Raw genomic sequence first — 22,711 nt, 5'->3', positions numbered from 1 at the left:
TAGATGCCAAGCATACTGCGACTTGGCAAGATGTCACCGAAAGTTTCATGAATCGTTATAAGTGTAACATTCAAACTAAAAATTCTGAACGTGAACTCTCCATTCTCAAACAGAAAGAGAATGAAGGCTTCACCGCTTACCTGAACAGGTGGAGGGAAACAACTTCACTCTTGGTAGATCCTCCCAAAGAAAGAGAGATGGTTCGCCTCTTTATTCAAAATCTGACTCATAAATATAGGGGACATCTCAAATTTGTTCCACTGAACACTTCGAAGTTATATACGACATCGGCATCAATATCGAGGATGAGCTAATAAAGACTGCTGGTAGTAACAATAATAACACTTGGAAAAATAAGAAGAACGACCATCCTTCTTCTTCGTCTTCTAAGCACGAAAATACTACCAACAATATAAGCCAAGTTGATCTCAATGAAGTATTAGCTCTTGATACTTCATTGCCTAAGAAGAAAAGAACTTACACTCCTTTAGGAATGACTTATGATGCGGCCTTTGATTGCCTTTACAGTCAAGGCTTGATCACACCTATTGGGCCATTTCCAGAGCCAAAACCTGAAGAAAGGAGCGCCAAATGGAATCCTAATGCCCATTGCAAGTACCATTAAGGAAGGGGCCATACTACGGAGCAATGTTGGAATTTGAAGGACGTCATTCAGGACTTGGTGGATGCAAACAAACTTTATGTCCCTCTAGGTGGCAAGAAGTAATGAACACAAGGCGCACAGCAGATCCTTCGTGCAAGATTTCATGATTTCTTTCTTTATCATTCATCTCCATTCCCCCATTCATATCTAGCATATGTTTTCCATTTTGAATTTTTATACGTTTCATGTGTTTCGTTCACCTTTTCCATTAATAAAATGAGCAAATTTCCTTTACATCTCGATTATAGAATTTTTCATTCATTCATTCATTCTAAAAAAAAAAAAAAAAAAAAAAAACAAAATCAATTACCGAACGAAACCCAAGGTACACCAATGACTTGAGGCAACTTTGCAACCCTGTCATTCCCTGTTAACCGTTCAATCACATTCCATTTCTTCATCAACCATTTGAGCCTCGTCTAACGTTTGGCCTTCATTTCTTTAACCCACATTTACTTAACCCTGGGATAGGAAGATGTGTAATTGTATAACATTCAAAAAGCAAGTAAAAAAAAGCATCAAAGCAGCAATAAAACAATGTCTAAAGGCAAGTGTTTCAATGTCTTTGACATGAACACGTCTCAAATTGCGTCTCTCATCGAGTGCTCGGTATCGTGCCTGAGAAACATGAATGCTAAGTGAGTGATGGACCGCATGATCTGAGATTGCCCACAATGATTCTAAAAAAAAAAAAAAAAAAAAAAAAAATTGAAAATAAACTTGCAAAATTCAAAATTTTCAAATTCACAATTACACATCTTGGGGATTCTCTCGGGTCTTGAGCCTTGTACCCTTTTCTTCTTTAAACCATCAACTTAACCATATTACAACCCTTGAAAGACCTCTTTGAGGTGTACAGACACTTGTGCAAAGTTCGGTTAGAGCTACGTTCGGCTTGATTCCTAACGGATACGTAGGCAACCTCACATCGAGGTGCGACCACATTCATATTCATATCCATGTATGATCGAGTCAAAGAATATCCAATGCTTAACCTTACCCATTTAGAGCTAGACTTGGGGGCTTGAACCCAAATCATTTAGCCTACCTAGACTAAAGAGTCATCATCTTTGACTCTTCTCACATCTCTTTCCATCGCCATAACCCTTGCAGCCAGCCTTAGTATCATATTCACACACTTCACTCACACATCCATATCCATATCATCCTTCCCTTTAGGAACCCTTTATCATGAAATCTTATTTCCCTACCGCGCATGCTTCATCATCTTTCAAGATAACATTCATTAAAAGAAACGTTGTATACTTTCTTAGCTTCCTGACCTGAGCAAAATTCATTGTTTCATGCATCGCATAATGTGCTGAATAACATTTCTATATCAATGATTTGTAATAATACAAAGCATATAATTCTTAGCTTCTTGACCTAAGAAACATTCATAATCACTTCATCTATATATGTGCTTAGCTTCAAGACCTAAGTGACGTTCAAGATCATTTCTTTACATGATATATGATGCTTAGCTCCTTGACCTAAGTTCATTCACCTATCGTGTCACATGACGTAATTTCCCTTAGCCTCCTAGCCTAAGAACATGAATCATGCATACATTATACTTAAGACGAGCAGTTCAATATGACAAGAAGAAAATCCATGTCATTCATTTTGTCTTGCTCAACAAGGAAGTTCAAAACTTCTTCCCTTTTTTATCATGACTTTTATTTTGGGAAGTTTAAAAACAAAACTTCATTTTTCACGTCTTTCTTTTTGAAAGAAAGTCGGTACCCTCCACTCATGACAAAAATGACGGAAAATTTTTGCTTTTGCATTTTTAATTGCTTGTATCAGTGCACACACTCACTCAAGACAGACACAATCATAATTCATACACATGTCATGTCATGTCAAGTCAAACTTGGTCAATCACTGTATATATGAGTCCCTTGGAAAATTTAATTTTGCAGGTCTCATCTATAGCCCACGTCCGGGGACAAGCGGACCATCTACATTCCATGTATGGGGACAAGCGGACCATTTACAGCCCACGTCCGGGGACAAGCGGACCATCTATAGCCCACGTCCGGGGACAAGCGGACCATTTACAGCCCACGTTCGGGGACAAGGGGACCATTTACAGCCCACGTTCGGGGACAAGCGAACGCGAGACCAAATTTTTCAACCATGGGGTACCGAAGCTCTGCGTTTCTAAGAACGTGGCTAATAAAGTAAACCAGGAGCTGGATGTCGTCTATTTCAACTAAGAGGACAACATTGAGGGCATGATCTGAAATAACCAGATACATATAGAGCACTGACGTGTCTATTTTATATAGTATTTTACCCCCGTCCCTTGGTCGTAATTAGTAGTGTTTTTGGCTCTTTAGAGCCACTTTTATTATTAATTGGTGTTTTCTAGTGTTTCGTAGATTTGGTTGACTTTTGCAGGGATTTATGCTTTTGGAGTATTTTCCCGAGATATTTTGGAGCAATCACGAACATTGGAGAAGCACGACCAGATTCTATAGCCCAGGGCCTGTTAGAGCCATCGAACCGGTGATTAATGGCTCGGTATAGATGATACCGGGGCATTTGGACCGATTATTCAAGACCGGAAGAGGAAACCCAGATTGGCCCGAAAAATTGGAGCCCAATCGTAGTCCAAATAGTGGCCCAAGTGAGCCGCCCGGCCAAAGAGGCTGGCGCCCAGAGGCGCGCCCGGCCGGGCGGGAGAAGTTAAGGTTGGCGCCCGGTGACGCGCCCGGCCGGGCGTGAGATTAGTACATCGAGCAAAAAGGCGTGCCCGATAGGGCGGTGCCTCGCCCGATCGGGCGCGTGTATTTATTAGGAGACGATTAGCGTCGTTTTAGTTTGTTTTAATTTAGGATTTGTACGGAGTATAAATACTCCTCCGTAATACGATTTTAGGATCTATCTCTCTCTCCACTCTTTTTCCCCCTTTTCCTTTTTACTCTTTCTTTACTCTCTTAATTGTTTTCTTAGATTCTCTCCCTCTTAAACCTTTGTTCTTAATCCATTCTTAATTCCAGATTTGTTTGGTAACTATCTCTCTTCTCTTAATCTTAGTTATTTATTCTATTCCTTTAATTATGTCTTGCTTTATTGCTTTGATTTGTTTAGTTTTTATTATGTGTGAGTAGTTCTATTTCTAGGGTTTATGGGGATCCATAAATAATATGAAGGGGTAAATTATTATTGTTAATTATCAATGCTAGATTAATTTCCTATTGATTGATTTAATGCTCTATGACTAGATTAGGCCTGATCTTTTATGCATGAGTTTGGAAATATTGATTCGAGATTCGACAGATGAGAATTGATGTTTAGGTCTAGTTTCAATAGGCAGGTTAATTTATAAATGGTTAAGTTGAGATTCGAAAGATGAGATTTAATACCGGTAAATTAATTGTGCAATTGTAATACGTAGCGAAAGCCCTTTATGATCTGATTAATTATGCATTGATGAATGATTATTATATTCAACCCTGGAATATTATTTATTGGTGAACCTATGCCCTAGATCCTTTTATATATTATTTTCTCCTTGTTCTTGATCTCCGTAGTTTAGTTTATTGTTCAAATATATATATTGGTTACTTCATAATCTAGATTATATTAGTTAATTAGAAGTAGAAAGACTCGTTTCTCTGTGGATTCGACCCTACTTCCCTATCTACATTAGTTAGAGGATTTAGAAATTACTTTTGATTAGGGAATACGACTTTACCCTGTCAAGCACCTCTTTAGGCTGACCAACCTTGGCAAAGAGTGCAGATGCGTTTTCAGCTTTTGGAAGGCGGCTTCAGCATCATCCCCCATTCAAATCTAGTCTTCTTCCTGATCGCCTAGAAGAAGTAGAGGCACTTGTCGCCTGACCGACTGAGAAATCTTCCCAGAGCTGCTAGACAACCGGTTAATTTTTAAACTTCCTTCACAAAACGGGGCGACTGCATATCGATTACCGCCTGTATTTTTTCAGGGTTGGCCTCTATCCCCCTTTGGTCAATCAAGAATCCGAGAAACTTCCCAAACTCAGCACCAAAGACTCACTTTTTGGATTGAGCATGACCTTGTGCCACCTGAGTGTGGCGAATGTTTCTCGAAGGTCATATAGGTGATCTTCCTGCTGTTTGGATTTGACTATCACATCATCAATGTATGCCTCTACATTCCTCCCAATTTGATTAATGAAGACTGTATTAATCATGCGTTGGAAAGTAGCAGGCGCATTCTTTAAACCAAACGGTATCACATTATAACAGAATAACCCCTGATCAGTGACGAATGCTGTCTTTTCTTGATCCTTTTTCCACAAGGGAATCTGATGAAAGCTAGAGTAGGCGTCCGTAAATCTCATTAGGGCATGTCCAGCTGTAGAGTCGACCAGACTGTCGATCTTTGGAAGTGGATAACTATCCTTCAGACATTCTCTGTTTAAGTCAATGTAATCTACACATGCGCCAGGTATCATTCGACTTCTTTACATGCACAACATTTGCAACCCATTCAGGGAAGTTACATGGCCGAATGAACCCAACGTCACCATGGTTTCTTTTCTTTTGCCGAATGGGCTTCTTTTTGGGATCCACATCGAGTTTGTGGACAGCAAGATTCGGGCTGATGTATGGCATCTCTTCTACTTCAAAGGCAAAAATGTCTTTGAATGCTTTCAGTAGTGGGTGTAAACTTGTTCCTAACTTTGCAATAGCAGCCATCCCCACCTTAACAGTTCGCTCTGGGCGGCTGTCGTCCAGAGGAATATCAATGTGCTCACCAGCCAACTGGGGACGGAGGTCGTCTGACCGTTCCCCGGTCAGTGATTGTTATTGCTTTTTCTTTTTTGACCACCACCAGCGGATTAGGCTTTCGTTTCTTAACGACTGGTGGGGCCGGATGGTCATCCTTAACTTCATCAAGGTCTATTGGCTCTTTTCCCTGACCCGCTGCAGCAGCCGTAGGCTTGACGCCCGAGAGATAGCATTCTCAAGACGTCTTCTGGTCCCCGTTCAGGGAGCCAATAGTCCCATCATCCCTCTCATACTTGACAAGCATGAGAGCAGGGATGATGACTGCCTTGCACTCGTTAAGAGTGGCTCGGCCAAGGATGAGGTTGTAGGCGGTCAGCTCCTCGACCACCAGGAACCGGATGGTCATGTGCCGACCGCTACCTTTTTCTCCCAGTCGGATGGGCAAATCAATGCGTCCTACTGGATGCACAACTCCTCCCCCAAAGCCCACAAGGGGGTGGGAGACATCCATCATACTATCAGGCCTGTATTTCATACTATCCGACCTGTATTTCAGGTTGGATAGACATTTTTAGCTAATGATGTTTGAGGAGCTTCTTGTGTCAATTAAGATGCGACTAACCAATTGGTTGGCCACTTTGCATTCTATAACCACAGGGCCATCATGCGACCGACGGACTTTGCCTCTATCCTTTTCGGTGATGATGACTTCAAGGAAGGCGGATGTGCTGGCCGCATGTCCCTCATCAACAGAATGGACCATCTTTCTCAGATGGTCCTTCTTGCCCTAGATGGTTGGACCACCACCGGCGAATCCGCCTGTTATCATATAAACCGGTTCCTCATCCTTTTCAGAGCTGATAGCAGGCTGGGGAGTCTTTTTGCTCGACTTCCCGGGATTCAATTTTGAAGCCACTTTGGACTTCACATAGGGTTTTAGTGCTCCTTTGTCGGCCAGACGGTCAAGCTCCCGCTTGAGGCTGAAGCAGTCGTTGGTGTCATGGCCGACATCCTCATGGTAGTGACAGCGTTTATTTTTGTTCCGATTTTCAGCGAAACCTTTCATAAGAGTCGGCTTCTCAAGAGTCATTCGATCCTGAATCTCCATGAGGATGGAGTAGCTGTCCTTGTGGAACTCGTACCTTAGAGTGTACGACTTCCACTCTTTCTTTTTCTTCTGGGCCGGCTGATCGGAGTTATCAATCGCCCAGATCTGTTTTTTTCTTTTTGCTCTCTTCTGGTTTTAGAGACGACTGAGCAGGCCGACTCTCCTTCTGTCGGTTAGACTTCTTAGAGTCCAACTGCTTATTAGAGGAGCAGATCTCGGTCGCCTGTATATAAGCGTCCGCCTCCATCAAGGCTCCTTGGAGGGTGAAGATTTTCTTGCGGACGAGTTCGAACTTGAAAGTCGACCCGTCCTTCAGACCTTTGAAAAATTCTGTAAAAGCCATTTCGCCAGACAGTCCTTGTATCTAGATTCTCACCAGATTGAACCGCCTGACGTATGATCGCAACCCTTCTCTATCTCCCTGCTGCACATGGCCTAGATCAAGGCTCGTTTTCTTTGCAGGGATGTTCATAGAGAAGTTAGAAGCAAACAAGAACGCAAGCGTCTTGAAGCTGTTTATGCAACCAGCCGACAGATTGCCAAACCACTGTTGGGCTATGCCCTTCAGGGTGGCTGGGAAGCATCGACACCATGCGGCATCATCCAACCCCTGTAAGTACATGAGGTGGGTGTATGCCAAGAGGTGGTCTTCAGGGTTGGAGGTACCATCATAGGTTCCAACCATGACATTTTTAACCTTAGCCGGCTCTTTGGCCTCAGTTATTTCCCTGGAGAAAGCAGAGGGCTGCTCCCCAAGGTTTTGTAGCCGAAGCTGCCAGTCCAAAGGCGGATAGTTATATGCCGCCTGTCCTCCGAAGAAGACAAGCTAGATGTAAGGCAAAGTAGGCGGTTTGTATGGTGGCTGTGCCACATACTGCGCCGAAACGATCAGGTGAGGCCCCGACTGCATGAGGGGGCCGCTTGAGGGAGTCCTCGGCACGGAAGGGGAATTCCTCACTGAGGTGTTCTGAAAACTGTCATGATAATTAGATGTTTAGACCGACTTCGACAGCTGCTGATTCCTTAGCTGGTCAATGTACTAACGAGCATCAGGGAATGTTTGTTTGCTACCATCCGGCTGAACATGCCGGATGGCTTTCCTTGTCACCGTTTCAGGGAAACGAAAACTTGACAGGTCAAACTGAGGCCGAGCCTTCTCCGAGTGAGGAGTCGGCCGTCGGTCCCGGACCGACTTCTATAGCCCAGATTTGGCAGGCCTTGTGGCCGACTGCTCCTTTCTAGGGGCAGCCGTCCACTTGTTGATTAGTCCCTTAATTTCACCCTTGAGGCTACTCATGAACTTCATGAGCTCGTCACGGGTGACTGGGGCTGATCCTGCCGCCTGGGAGGCATCAATCGCATGCTCTGTGGGCTTACTTGAGGGTCCAGGGGGCCTGCTAGTACCCGCCTGATTAGCATTGTGCTCCCGCCTGTCTTTCTGACGGAGGCGCTTAGAGATGAGTGACCCGTTAGGGGCCACATAGGTTTTGACATTTGCGTCGCCACCTAAGTCATGGTCCGTATGGACCTTTATTTCTTCCAGAGGCCGAATGGTCTCTGGAGGCGGCACATGATTTTCTTGGGAAGCTATCTTAGAGGTACTCTCCCCACAGACGACGCCAATTGTTTCGGGGTTTTTGTGTCCCTCGGGAGAGTTACAGCTCAATACTGGATTCCGCAAGGTCGCCTGTACCTACAAAGAAAACGGACTGCCGGATGGTCGGTGGTCCGCCTTCGAAGATTAAGTTAGTACGGTATTCGGAGTAAAACGTGCAGTAATAAAGTTATCTGCTTGCATTCCAAGCTCAGGTGTTGTCTGTTTCTTAAGAACGACAACTCTATAATCAATGTACTGTTCATGTGACGTCCCGTCATAAATGAGGGAATTTCCCCTATTTATAGGGTCTTTTGGGAAGTGTGCCCTCCCTAGGGTAGGATGACCTAGGGATTAGGGCACGCCGTTTTGCGGCGCCTCAAAGTTTTGCACTTCCTGAGAGGCCATTTGGGCGTCTCTTAGGGCGACACGTGTCGCTCTCTTATTGGTCCACTTGGGATCATCAAATACCCAAAATCAGGGGATGTATCTGCCTGACACGTGTCAGCATCTGGAAGGTCCAAGGTGGCGCCCCTTCCAGTGACACATGTCAGACTCTGGTTGGGCCACTTAGCCGGGTATAAAATACCCAAAACAACGGTTAACTTCTCTTTAAAAAAGTCTGATTGTAACTTCCTTTTCTTGATGAGAAATCATATAATGGATTTACACTTTTCGGATGATGTGAATATAAGGAGAGACGAGAGGAGTAACTTCAACAAACGAATGAACAACCACTTCATATTCTACAGTTAGTTTCACTTTTCAATGTCCTCCATTCCACGCAATGATTATTGGTAACCCTTGCATTGCGCCTTAAAGTTATGCCTTGGTGCAAGTGAAGGTGTTCCAAAATACCTAACCCAGTTTCACTCGTACTCGACCTGCTGACCCACTAATTTTTAGGCTGTTATTTTTCCTTTATTTTAAAATTAATGGGTCAGGTACCTAACCCAATAAAAATGAAGGGCATTGGTCTGGGCCATAGGCCGCCCTTTATGCTAGACAGATACTCGCTACAATTTTATTTTTCCTTTTTAAAACATTGGTATCAAGTAGCTTCCATTAGGCCTTTCACTCTCTCTCATTCCTATAAATTATAAACCTTTCTCTTATACAATCCCCTCTCTTCTTCACAATGTTAGCCCCACTTTCTATTTTAGAAGTTTTGAAAAGATAATTCTACTTTATTTTAATATTCATCCCTCATATATCTTCTTTATTTTAACATATTATTCTCATTTTTAATCTTCCCAAAAATGGTCCCAGTGTACTATAATAGCCCCAATGTATTTTTTTTATTACAAAAAAGTATGATTTTAATGTATTTTACTGGTCCTAATGTACTTTATTCATTCTATGAGAGAGGAAAATTAAGAGCTGAACTGAACTGAACTGATTGGAGCTTAACTGAACTGATTAGAGCTGAACTGAACTGAACTGAACTGAAATTAAGTAAATGTGAACAGGCCATAAATTTGTAAAACATTGTGCCAGTTATAGTATGCTATAAAATATTGTACCGGTCAAAACATGCCAATAAAATAGGGACATATGGGTATATAATTACATTGCACGGGGTATAATTATAAATTGCATTCTCATGTAAAACACTATAATCATTAAATTTTTGTGTTTTTTTTAATATTTAATAACCAATAACTTTTGATAACAATATAATATTAATTCAAGTTTTTTTTTTTTTTGAAAAGAAATTCAAGTATTTGTTTCAATTAAAAATATTGTTTTTTTTTGGAAAAAAAAAATTATTGTTGTGTTAACATTATAATTCACTGATTCATAATTTGATTAAGTAAAAACCGTGCGTTGCACGAGATTTAAACTAGTGAATTAAAAATTGGTGAAACTTATTAAAAAAATGATGATTTTGAAAAGTGACAAGAGAATAGTAGAAACACATTTTGCTAGTTTCCTATTTTGAAGGCTTCTCTAACATTTTTTTCTTGAGTTTCCTGATTTTTTGAAAATAAAATACCAAAAACAGAAAACTAGAAAAAAAAAAAGTATTTTCCACTTTTTAGTGGTTAGTTTTAAAAATTATGAAATTTTTTGTAAATTTGACTAATTTTTATTCATTATATTTAATTTTTTGAGGGAAATTGACATTATATATCATATGATTTACAAAAACAGAAAATCAAAAAACAAAAACCAAAGAGATACTAAGCGAACGTGTAACTAATTTTTTTTACAAATAATTAATTATATGTTATAATATAAAATTGAATTTGACCCAAATCCAAATCAAGCATCCAATAGACACCCATATCGTTCGTAATTATAAACATACGAGGACTTGCTTATTACCACTCACCACTCATCTTGGCTAAAATCATTAGTTCCCAAAACCAACCCAATCCATGGAAGTTCGATAAGGGTATGGGATGATGCATGGCTGCCTGGAGATGGATCCCACTTTGTTCCTACGCCGCTGTCAAATTCAGATCAGAATTTAATGGTGGGTGACCTCATTGATTATGATGCCATGTGCTGGAATGTTGAGGCTGTTGGAGCAAATTTTGGGGTGGAGGATTGCAACAAAATTCTGAACATTCCCCTGCCTAATATTGCAGTTTATGACAGGAGATTTTGGTGGCCAACATCTGATGGGCTGTTTACAGTCGTTCGACCTATTGGCTTGGTAGATTGGGGTGCACGAATGCATGGAATCTATACTATGGCACGGAGGGGAATGACATTTGGAAGGTTGTTTGGGGTTTGAATGGGCCACCAAAGCTGTGCCACTTCCTGTGGAGGGCGTGCAAAAACACATTGGGGGTTATGGATGTCCTGTTTCTGAGGCATATTCGAACCTCTTCTGTATGTCCTGTATGTGGGTGTGGTAGAGAGACTGTGATTCATTCCATCTTCTACTGCAAATATGCGATTGCTATATGGCAGCAAAGTGAGTTCAGGAACCTTATTGATGAAGCTCCAACTGATTCCTTTAGGGAAATGTTAATGTGGGTGGCTAGCAAATTGGACAAAGTACAGCTTTTACTCTTCTCATGTTTAGCGTGGGCTGCGTGGTCTTGTAGAAATAAGGCGGTTTTCGAAAATGTAAGAGACTTGAACAGCGTTTGGGTTGCATCAGGGTATGTGCGAATGTGTGAGGATTATGGCACTTATAATGCTAAGGTTGGTGGAAGGGTTGTTGTTGCTGATATACCCTCGCGTGCAAGCTGGAGTGCTCCTAGGCGTGGCTGTGTGAAGGTTAATTTCGATGCCTATGTTCCTGATAATGGGACAGTGAGGTTAGGGGTTGTGGTGAGGGATGACTCGGGGTCTTTGCTACTGGTCGCTGTACGAAATACAGGCTGTGTGTGGCCATCTGAAATGGCAGAAGCTGCGACAGCCCGTTATGGGATTGAAATTGCAAGACGAATGGGATACGAGAAGGTGGTATTAGAAGGGGATGCAATCAATGTTGTCAGGGCTATCAAGACCAAGCAGGAGGGAGCAGCTACTATCTTTCTCCTTTATGATGATATTCATAGAATGTCAAGCTTTTTCTCCTATTTTGCTTGTAATCACATTAGAAGGGCGGGAAATACAGTGGCACATTATGCCGCTAGATGGGATCCGGGTAGTTCTAATGAACGTGTTTGTATGAGTTTATTCCCCCAAAGCTTTCAAACTTTGGCGGACCTTGATCTTTAATAATAATATTTTCCGCGGGTTTCAAAAAAAAAAAAAAAAAACGAACGTGTAACTAATTTTTTTTTACAAATAATTAATTATATTTTATAATATAAAATTGAATTTGACCTAAATCCAAATCAAGCATCCAATAGACACCCATATCGTTCGTAATTATAAACATACGTGGACTTGCTTATTACCACTCACCACTCATCTTGGCTAAAATCATTAGTTCCCAAAGCCAACCCAATCCATCAAAACCAGCAAACTCCCCGCCCAAAACCAAAAAAACTTCCCACAAAATTTCATAAAAATGGAGTTACTCTGTCTTTTAGGCTCCATCATTTGGAATTCCATCATCTCCTTTGCTCTTTCTCTCCTCCTCCCCTTCCGCCTCCTCCTCCGCCGCATATTACCTTCCGATGACGACGGCATCATTCTTTACCAAGGTGTTGTTTGGCACGAACGCCGCCGTCCTGTCCACCACTCTTTTAAATACAATGTTCGTTATGCGCTCATTCATCTTGATGTCTCGCCTCTTTCTCCGTCTTCTAACCATTTATCGGCTGATGAAGCTCGAAACCTTGCCGGGACTACTGGCCCCGTGTAAGTTTAAACTGCTCACTCATTCCTTCTCATTTGCTATTTACGCTGTTTTCGATTTATATATTTAATGTCAATGTGACCGTTTCTTTATTAGAGTCCCTTTCTAATATTTATTACTCACATAACAAAGAGAGAGGAAACACTAATAAAGAGATAGAGGGAGTACTAATTTAATACTAAGATAAAAAAATTAGACCAGGTAAACGGACAAATTAATTGTATTTTTTTTTACCACCCAAGCTGGATGATAAACTTGTCAATATGCCAACAATTTTCTTCTAAAACGTCAATTTAGAAATTTTTAAGAATATTAGGCCTAATTTATGTATACATTTCTGAAATATAGTGCCTTTATTTTTCAGTTTTCTCTTAACAATACCGCCTAGTGTGGGATATGAACAGAATCCGTTGAGTTTATACTATTGCTATGACCAAGAAAACTCTTCTACTAATTTGAAGAAGTGTATAGCTGAGGTAATACATCAATCTCAAATACACAATACATTAATCTCAATTCTACTGTGATTTTGACAATTTTGTTTTTCGTCTAGGTAACTAATACACCTTGGGGAGAAAGAGTTACATTTGTTTTTAATCCAAGCTCGGACGTGGTTGCAAAAGTATTACATGTTAGCCCTTTCATGGTATGATATTGATAAACTAATTGGCTCACCCTTTTTCCCCCTTAATTCATATGTGTGCAAACTGTAAAGCATCATTCATTTTATTTGCCAAGATTATGCACATCTTTCTGTCGTACTTAGATAGAAGACTTGCATTTAGACAAGAACTATTATAATATGCTATAATCATAAATTCATAATCATGATATAGGATGATTAGTCCGCAGAGTTGTATGCTAGCTACCTTCCTACCATTCTTTCAATGTGGGAAAATAATATTTCGCACAAACATGAGAAATTCTTACAATATTGAGAGAATAGATTGAAGCACCATCTGTTTGGGTCCCCAAGTGTTAAGAAAACTATAGCCCATATAAGATGGAGGCAACTATTCCTTGACTTTTCGAAAATAAAAATGGACAGGCATTTGGCCTTACCATTTTTATCCTAACCTCTTTCGGATTTCTGCTGTTCATTGAGAGTCCCCTTCTTGGAACCACTTTTTCTAGATTAACCCTGAGGTTAAATATCAGAGGAGGTTACTGCTTAGTGCTTACTGACATCGTCATTTATTCATTTCTTACAATTGAATGTATTAGTGTTATAGGTAAGACTATCGGTTTTTGTATAAATTTAAAGATACTGTTATATGTTCACATCGTTCAGTACAATATATATGGAATGTGCTTGTTATAAATCAATAAATGCTGTATAATTTGGTTATTATTCTTGTATAATGAACCCTTGGATGAGTTTGTGTCTATTACTGTAAAAAGTTTGGTGGGAGATAGGTTAATTTCTCGATGATGTGCTGTATGAGTAGACCTTTTACTCAATGGTTTGTCCCTGATGATGTGCATTGGCAGAGCTATGTTACCTGGACTCGTAGGATACTTACTCTTTAACTTCATAAACTCAATGGACCACTGATTTTGAATGTCTAAATACTAAACTTTATGATTGGGTATTTGTTTTAATTTGATGTTTCTCATTCATATGCAGTAGTTAATTTTAAAGCCACTGTGGTATTTGTCTGAAGAATAAATTTAAATATAAATCAGTGTCATGATACTTGAGAAAACCTGTTGCAGTTGTATTAGCCTGAGTTCTGTAAGGATTGCATAAGTATTAGCTGTTTATCTCAGCATTGCAGATGATTTTGTTGTTTCTGTTCTCATGGTGACTCACTTACCAAACAGTAAACCGTAGCTATCCTACTCAACTTCTGTAAAGATATACCTTCGATTATTTGGTGTCAAATGCTGGATTCCTCATACTAGAATTGATTATAAAATAAATGACTCGTAAGCAATCATGCAGGACATGCAAGGGAGTTGGAAAATCAAGGCAACAGCACCTGGAAATGATTTGTCAGTTGTTATCTCTGTTCATCACCCGGATCTGGGTGAACATTTCTGTGCTGTATTAAGAGCGCAACGAGTGAGTACCTCAAAGGTAGCTGACAAATTATTCTTCTTCTGGTTGATGCCGCACAAAGTTGCAGTTTGGATATATTGGCATGTAAGTGATACTTTTTCAAGGGTAGCAATTTTTTTAAGTTTGAGCTTAATCAACCTGATTCTTTTTGCCTGAATGTTCAAGGATATTTCATGCATTAATATTGATGTTTTTCAAGATACACTTTGAATTATAGTGATCCAGTCATGATTTACTTGGGTCTGTGGCAGAGGAAGTACTAAATCGATTTCAGAATTAGATAATTCAACCTTTATTGTCTCTAAGAGCATCATTTAGAAGAATAACTTTCAGATCAAATAAATAGTCCGACACATTTGATTGAAAGTGACGGAAGCTTTGGCTTAGCAGTTAAATTGGGCTCGGATTATTAACAAGCTGTAGAATGGGCTTTAGCTTTTCTGGGTATCTATGGAACCCAGCATTGGTGAATGAGCTTCCCTGACGAAAGGGAATTAGTCACCTTAGCTCATAAGCTTGATGGGCACAAATGGAGTTAGCTCATTGTTAGCACTAATTGTGATTGATCTAATCTTACTTTAGGCCTTTCACGTAGCATAGATCCCTTGTGGAAATTAGTGTTAACTAATTGGGTGTTGAGATCAAAATATTTGCTGAACGAATCAATAATTCCTTGAGTCTGAAACATATGACAGTTTGGCTGACATATTGTAGACTCATGCTGACAAAATGTTTTTAGATGGTAGAGCTTGAGCAATAGCTTAGACCATATCTAAGTCATGCTGAAACCTTGTAAACAATGAATCTTAAGTATTTTTTTTTAATGCAAATGCCAAATTGAGGTTAAGTTTGTCTTACAGTCAACATAATATGGGTCCATTCTAGCATTATCCTGAGTATGTACAAAGGACCATGATAGTACCAAAATCTTTTGTAAACTTATGGATACATGAAAAAAAAAATAAAAATCTTAAAGGCTCCAAACATTTGAAACAGAGGAGTAGCTCCCATTAAGGTGCAAGAGCAATACAAGCTTACTTTAAAGTGTGCAAAATACCTGAATCTGTCTACGTATACCTTTGTTCAATCATTGCATGCGAGTTTTTACTTCCTTGTACAGATCACAAACATGTATGACACAAGAAAGATAAAACTAGATACAAGCTTATCAATATCTTATAGTACATTTAATAAAAAAAAAAGGAATCAGCAGAGTAGTTCCATGAAAGGTTCTGCTATAGACTTAAGCTATTGAATTCTAGTGGATGAAGTCCTACTATTATTTTCAGGTTTATAAACCGTGTTATCATTATCATTTACCTCTAAATACATATGTTGAGAGACCTACTAACAAACTCACCTAATTGAACATAAATGTATAATTTTTTTAATAATGAAACACAATTTGTAGCTTCGTGAGAAGCTAGAAACTTTGCATCATATAAATGACTCCTCTTAACCTCTTTACATTATTCAAGTAGACTACTCAACCTCCAAGAGTGAGTGTACATCTGGTAGATATTTATCAGGAAAATCATCATCAACTATGATCCACATCTCCAGTATTCAAGAAACTCCAAATTCATCATGAGCTTCTTGATGTATGTCTGGACTTTCTTTATGCCTTTCCATTGATTAATTTCAAGTTATTCTAGTATCAGCCTATGAATCTTGTAATATAGGAAACATTTTGTTGTGTATGCATCAATACATACATACAACATGCTGTCAGAAACATTATGGAGTGATTCTCAATTCCTCTCTCCTACTCGGTTTTAAAACTTTGTGTATCTTGTCCTCTTTATCCATTAGAGCATCAATGCCCTTTCATCTTTGAATAATCAATCTTTTGAGGACCTCATCGATATATGTATATCTTTGTAAAGAGTGCCTCATAATTTCTGTGTTTGTCTTTTATGAGTTAGATTTCAAGAATGCAGCTTACATCTCTAATAATATTTCTTTCATAATTGATCTGAGGAGTCCTAACCCCTTTTCTATAGTAAGCAAGCTCAATATCATTGAGATACGATATCTAGAGAAAGAACTTGCTTCGAATGACCTTATCATACAAACACCGGCCTGCCCAACATGTACATGCATCTATGGTACACCATTTATCTAGCCCTTGTGATGTGGATTAAAGCCCTTTAACCTAATAAAAGATCTAAAATCACACAAGTAGAATAAAGCTTCGTTCTTGATAAGAAATTCGAACCAAAAACGAATGAAAGTAACCGGATATGACCTCGAAAACGACCACTCTTGGAACGGATTCAATGCCTAATCAAATTATCTAGACTACTTCTAGAACTAGATACTTTGATGAACAAATCTTAGACTACTCCTAGAACTAAGAATTGCATGTTCTAATTATCAAAACAACTCCTTGAATTGAAAACTAGCAAAGAAAGTGTTTAAACAAAGCTAAACAATTGTATTGAATTAATTTGATTTTCTATGACTCTAAAGGCCCCAAAAATCCCTTATTTATAGACTAAAAATAAGCTAATTCCATCCCTACAAGGATTAGGACAAACCCCTAACCTTGTCCCCCAATTATCCTAACAAAATAGGAAACTACTTCTAATTAGAATAAACTAATCCTAAACAAACTAAAACTTTCCTAATATACTTAGGAAGTTTATAGAAACTAAATAATAGAAATAAACTTAATCCTAAGTGCTTAAACCAAGAAAAACCCTCTCAAGTGAAAGGTAAAAACTTGCAAGCAAAACTCTACAAAAAACTAAGTATAAAATTTCCTTCTTCCTTGATAATCAAACAAGTGACCCATCCTTGACTTTTCCCTCCAAGTTCGAACCGTATTGGACGTAAAATCAATGTAATTGGCTCTTCAAAAGAATTACCCTCTTGATTCACATCATTCTCCCCTTCTTCAAAAGAATTTGCCCTCAAATTCACTTCATTAGAACAAGTAGAACAATACCATGAAACCATCCAAATTCGACGAATACAAGCCAAAAGAACAATTACCTCAATGCTAGCAATCTTAAGCAATGTTAGAACATCACCACGAGCAAGGCAATAAAGTAGAAATAACCAACTCTCAATTTGGTCCTTGGTCTTCGAAGTTGACCATAAGAACACTTTAGGCTTTAGTTCTCTCCCATGTATGAATGATAATTTCTTCTCTTTATTCATGCCCAACGAATCCACCACTTCTAAAGAAACCATTGAATTTTTCTCTTGATTCACGAATGGCTCTTACAAAGTTACAATAACATCTTCAGTCCCACATGTTGTAGCAACTAAATTTGGTAGAGGAACAAAAATAGTATCAACAACCTTTTGCGATGTTTCTTTTGGTAGATCATCATGAATAATCTCATCTTGAACAACGTCACACACAATGGGAACATCAATTGTTTCAATCACCTTTTCTTCAAGCTCTTTAGAACCTAAACGTTTCCCTTCAATATCCTTATGACAATCTCCCTCCATCTCTTTATGAAACTCTTTTGCGTTCATGGACATAGTAGAAAGTTGATTCTCCTTAGCTTTTGAATGGCTTTCATCAGGAGACAAAGGAATCAATTTATAACGTTTCGTTCCTACCTTGACCAAGTAAGTATTAGCTTCACCATCATGCTTCACATGTCGATTGAATTGCCATGGTCTACCCAAAAGAATGTGACAAACACTCATAGGAATAACATCGCACCGTAGTTCTTCCTTATAATTTTCAATAGAAAATTTTACCAAAGCTTGTTTTTCTACATGAAATCCCTTAGAATCATTAAGCCAACCCAACTTATATGGATTTTCATGATCTCTTGTAAGCTGTTGTAGTTTAGTCACCACCTCGGTTGAAACAATATTAGTGCACGAACCAATATCAATAATCACTCTACAAGTAGTTTTACCAACTTTGCATCGAGTATGAAATAAATTATTCGTTGTAGATAAAACCTTGTGTAGTGAAACACTCTTCTTATTATTATTCCAACGAGTCTCAATTTCGGAAGCCAACTTGTACACCTCTTTGGTAAAATTATAGGAACACGATTCAGCCTTTTTTTTTTTTCCTTTTCTTTCTATCAAGTAATAATTCCTCAAAATCATCAAAATAGTTATTCGTACTCTTTCGTAAGCTTACTACCTTATCCATGATTTTTTTGAACGATTCTTCCATTATAAACAGACATAAAAAGACCTTAAAAACACAGAAACAAACCACAAAAATCACAGCACAACTTTGTACAAAATCGCACACAATACGCACCAACTACCAAATCGGACTAAAAATGGCACAGTTACAGAAAATAGTCTAGTTTAATAGCAAATGAACTCTGAAAATTCTGAAATTTTGCAGATAGAAAGTAGACAAAACCAAAATAAAAAAAGAATCACCTTAAAAGACCTCGTAACAAAGGAGAACGACCCTTTGAAGTTGACAGAAAACTGAAGCTTTGATACCAATTTGATGTGGATTAAAGCCCTTTAACCTAATAAAAGATCTAAAATCACACTAGTAGAATAAAGCTTCGTTCTTGATAAGAAATTCGAACCAAAAACGAATGAAAGTAGCCGGATATGACCTCGAAAACGACCACTCCTGCAACGGATTCAATGCCTAATCAAATTATCTGGACTACTCCTAGAACTAGATACTTTGATGAACAAATCTTAGACTACTCCTAGAACTAAGAATTGCATGTTCTAATTATCAAAACAACTCCTTGAATTGAAAACTAGCAAAGAAAGTGTTTAAACAAAGCTAAACAATTGTATTGAATTAATTTGATTTTTTATGACTCTAAAGGCCACGGAAATCCCTTATTTATAGACTAAAAATAAGCTAATTCCATCCCTACAAGGATTAGGACAAACCCCTAACCTTGCCCCCCAATTATCCTAACAAAATAGGAAACTACTTCTAATTAGAATAAACTAATCCTAAACATACTAAAAACTTTCCTAATATACTTAGGAAGTTTATAGCAACTAAATAACAGAAATAAACTTAATCCTATGTGCTTAAACCAAGAAAAACCCTCTCAAGTGAAAGGTAAAAACTTGCAAGCAAATTCTACAAAAAACTAAGTATAAAATTTCCTTCTTCCTTGATAATCAAACAAGTGACCCATCCTTGACTTTTCCCTCCAAGTTCGAACCCTATTGGATGTAAAATCAATGTAATTGGCTCTTCAAAAGAATTACCCTCTTGATTCACATCACTTTGCCAGTGAACACTATTCAGGGAAGATGATAATCATAATGAAGCAAAGCTTTTTATTACTTTCAGAGTGAGGTGAGAACCTATATAAGGCTTCATAGTTTCTTCATATCTTCTAGACCTTCCAGTTTCCAAAATTTTCTTAACTTCAATTTATAAATAAAGTTGTTTACTATAAAATCCCAATATATTATGGCTTTAAAACTATATGACTTACAAAAACCATAAGAGATCAATGACATCAATCACGAATCCATGATATTGTAGAGACTAGAGGGGACTAGAAATTAGCAAAGGCTTCAATGAGACAGTATAGTTTCATATCCTAAGTTATGTACTACAAGTAAAATTTTGTGTTTAAACTGATTTTGAAAAGTCAAAAACTCAAAACACCCTTCTTTGAACTTTTAGTCATATTTCTTAATGTTTCACAGTTTATGCATTGTCTCTTTCAAGATGTGCCCAAGTATTTTATGCAATAGTTTACACAAGTATTCTGCTAGTGGTACTGTGATATAAGTGGTAATGTATTATGTATGTCACATTGCAATGGACCCACATTATCAGAAGTCCATGAAGGATTGTTCATTTACTGGCAAGATCAAATGAAGTGATTAAACTTTGAGATGGATTTGCAAATTCAAATTACACATATCAGGCACTTTTTAGTTCTATTCTCATTCCAGCTCACACATTATCTGTTTTAAATCATTCTTTTTGATGAAATATGATCATATTATTGATTTTTAAAGTTTTAAGTCCCATACATTGGCCATCTGCTTTAAAATCTCTTAAACAAACATTCAGGTAAAATAAAAATAGCATTAACCGGGAGCAAAATGCTCTAGTGTGTATGATCTAACAAGTGTATGTTTTTCCTTTACTCTCTTGATGTGCTAGGCTCTTAAGCTTTGGTGGAAAAGTGTTTCATTTGTCCAACATCCTAGGTATAATAATCCAGTTTATAGAGAGGAAGCTGTATCACGTGACAAGAAGTTAAATTACTGCAAGGCAGGGGACTTTGAAACAAGTTTGTGCCCCAGAGGAGACACCAATGTAATAGATCATCAATTTAGTTGGACAGATGCAAAATGGCCTTGGTCATAACTGCTAAAAGGTACCACATTTTATCTTCACTGTATCATTTGCATAGCTTAGAAGTTGAGTAGCTCTAGATAGGAGATATCTTTTTTTTTTTACAAAAATAGATGTTTGAATTTGTACTATTTTAATCCTGTGTTGCAATCATTTGTAGGTGGGAAGGATAGGCAACTAACTCAACCCTGTTTAGCCGAGTTGGAGGAGAGTGAAAGTGTGAAACTTTATAAAAAGGATATTGGAGATAAATCTAGAATCTAAATCATTGAAGACATTTTTTGGACACCATTAACATAAGAAACTTGATGAAATGGCATGTAGGTATGAGCAAAAGTTGTAAGTTTTCATGTACATAGTAACTTTTGCTTGTAATTCTAAACATACTATTTGGTCAGGTTTATTTTATAACTCTAAATCTAACAATTGTTTTGTTTTTACATTTCCTTGGTAAATACTCTTCATTTCTACCACTATTCTTAGATTTAAATCTTGCAGACTAAGAGAAGGCCTCAGGTAGTTGAAGGTATGGTAAATTTTTTAATTGATTTATTTTTAAGTGCTGTATTGTACATATTTCTATAAATCTTATATGTTGAATCAAACAAATTTGATATTGCTGATTTCAATTTAAATGAAATCATTGAACCAATTAAAACTGACACTTCGAATCTAATTCTATGCTTTTACCAGTGGTTGGCACGCGTGCAAAAACATGTAGTCCCCCTAAGGGAGCACGGTTAATTAATGAATGTGATAAGTCTGTAATTATGGTAAGAGTTTTTTCATTATGCTGGTCTTTGTATGTTAATACAAAAGATTTATCAATGATACAGTATGTAACGATAAGCTGAACTGCACATAGCTTCAAAGGTGCTAACTGTCTTAAAATCCTCAAATCCAGTAGTTCATATGTAGTGCAACTATTTTTAATAAGGCGCAGTTGTAAACCTAAAGTTGTGTTTCTAGGCTTTCTAGCAATGATGCAATGTAATGTTCGTGCTCAATATATACTTCGTATATCTTTACAAATCTACAGCAGAAGCATAAAGGTTAGGGGCTTCTATTAAAGTAATATATTATAATTATGAATTTATGATTATGCAGAGTGTTTTTCAGAATTGGCAGCTATGCAAATTAGTTTTAGTTGGATTTATCATCTTTAACAGTTCCAAACGTTGTTTATTGATACAGGGGTCTGAATGATGTCGAAATCTTTAGGATTTTCTTAAAAACACTTTTTTTTTTTAAATATTTACTTCTGTTTTTTTGCTTGGTTTAACTATGAATTGAACTTAGAGCTATTAAACTTTGAGATGGATACAAGTTTGAAAGGTAATAATGCATACCATGCCTTGAATATAAATTGCCTTTCTAAATCTTCTGTAAATGCAGTGAATGACTTCACCAATGACGCTCTATGCATTGTAATGTCGGTTTAGCTTAGAGTCTTCAATGTTTGTTATTACCCTATGATTTTGTTAAATTATGCTTGAATAAATTTTGATTTACTCCAATATTAGTACTTACTTCGTTTTTTTTATTATTGCACCATAAGGGTTGGGTGTAAATATTTTGGTAGTGGAAAAAAGTAAGAGAGAGAAAGGTAAAAATACAAAATTGTCCATGTGATATATTGATAAACTAAAAAGTAAGTGTGAAAAAGCAAGGGTATGTTGGGTATTTGTAGTGTGAACACACATAATTTTTTTCCTAAAGAGGAAATGATGCAATATTCGTAAAACTTCCTAAAAAGGCAAGTGGTGCAATAATAAAAGAACGGAGGAAGTATAATTTTGCTCGGGAAGATGGTGTTATGTTTTTTTATTTATTTTAATAAAAAAACGTGTTTTCTATGTCACACCTTGAGATCGTTTGTAAAAATTTGGAGTAACTCCTACAATACTGACAAATTAACACTATAACATTAAGTTACACTTAACCCTAACTGAGTAACCCTAAGTAATCCCATAGTGGCTTACCTCACCGTGTGA

The 22,711-nt window shown here is 37.8% G+C and overlaps 2 protein-coding genes across 2 annotated transcripts; both read left to right on the top strand.

Moving 5' to 3' along the window:
* The first annotated feature begins 10,569 nt into the window (after nucleotides 1-10,569).
* LOC110719519 lies at nucleotides 10,570-11,774 on the top strand. Its single transcript, XM_021898503.1, has 2 exons — nucleotides 10,570-10,820; nucleotides 10,961-11,774. Exons 1-2 carry the CDS (start codon nucleotides 10,570-10,572, stop codon nucleotides 11,772-11,774), a joined length of 1,065 nt encoding a protein of 354 aa, XP_021754195.1.
* LOC110708820 lies at nucleotides 11,590-21,187 on the top strand. Its single transcript, XM_021887071.1, has 6 exons — nucleotides 11,590-12,362; nucleotides 12,725-12,836; nucleotides 12,914-13,006; nucleotides 14,306-14,506; nucleotides 20,523-20,739; nucleotides 20,878-21,187. Exons 1-5 carry the CDS (start codon nucleotides 12,070-12,072, stop codon nucleotides 20,727-20,729), a joined length of 906 nt encoding a protein of 301 aa, XP_021742763.1. The 5' UTR covers nucleotides 11,590-12,069; the 3' UTR covers nucleotides 20,730-20,739; nucleotides 20,878-21,187.
* The last annotated feature ends 1,524 nt before the right edge of the window (nucleotides 21,188-22,711 follow it).

The sequence above is a fragment of the Chenopodium quinoa genome, unplaced genomic scaffold, assembly GCF_001683475.1.
Source record: "Chenopodium quinoa cultivar QQ74 unplaced genomic scaffold, ASM168347v1, whole genome shotgun sequence".
NCBI lineage: Eukaryota > Viridiplantae > Streptophyta > Magnoliopsida > Caryophyllales > Amaranthaceae > Chenopodium > Chenopodium quinoa.
This window is presented reverse-complemented; position numbering and strand designations above follow the sequence as displayed.

Bases quoted from the DNA above. Each gene is read 5' to 3' on its own strand.
- LOC110719519 (XM_021898503.1), top strand. From the start codon at position 10,570: ATGGTGGGTGACCTCATTGATTATGATGCCATGTGCTGGAATGTTGAG. The intron at 10,821-10,960 runs GTTGTTTGGGGT...TGGGTGTGGTAG, and splicing joins AGGGGAATGACATTTGGAAG to AGAGACTGTGATTCATTCCA.
- LOC110708820 (XM_021887071.1), top strand. From the start codon at position 12,070: ATGGAGTTACTCTGTCTTTTAGGCTCCATCATTTGGAATTCCATCATC. The intron at 12,363-12,724 runs GTAAGTTTAAAC...TTTATTTTTCAG, and splicing joins GCCGGGACTACTGGCCCCGT to TTTTCTCTTAACAATACCGC. The intron at 14,507-20,522 runs GTAAGTGATACT...TTGATGTGCTAG, and splicing joins CAGTTTGGATATATTGGCAT to GCTCTTAAGCTTTGGTGGAA.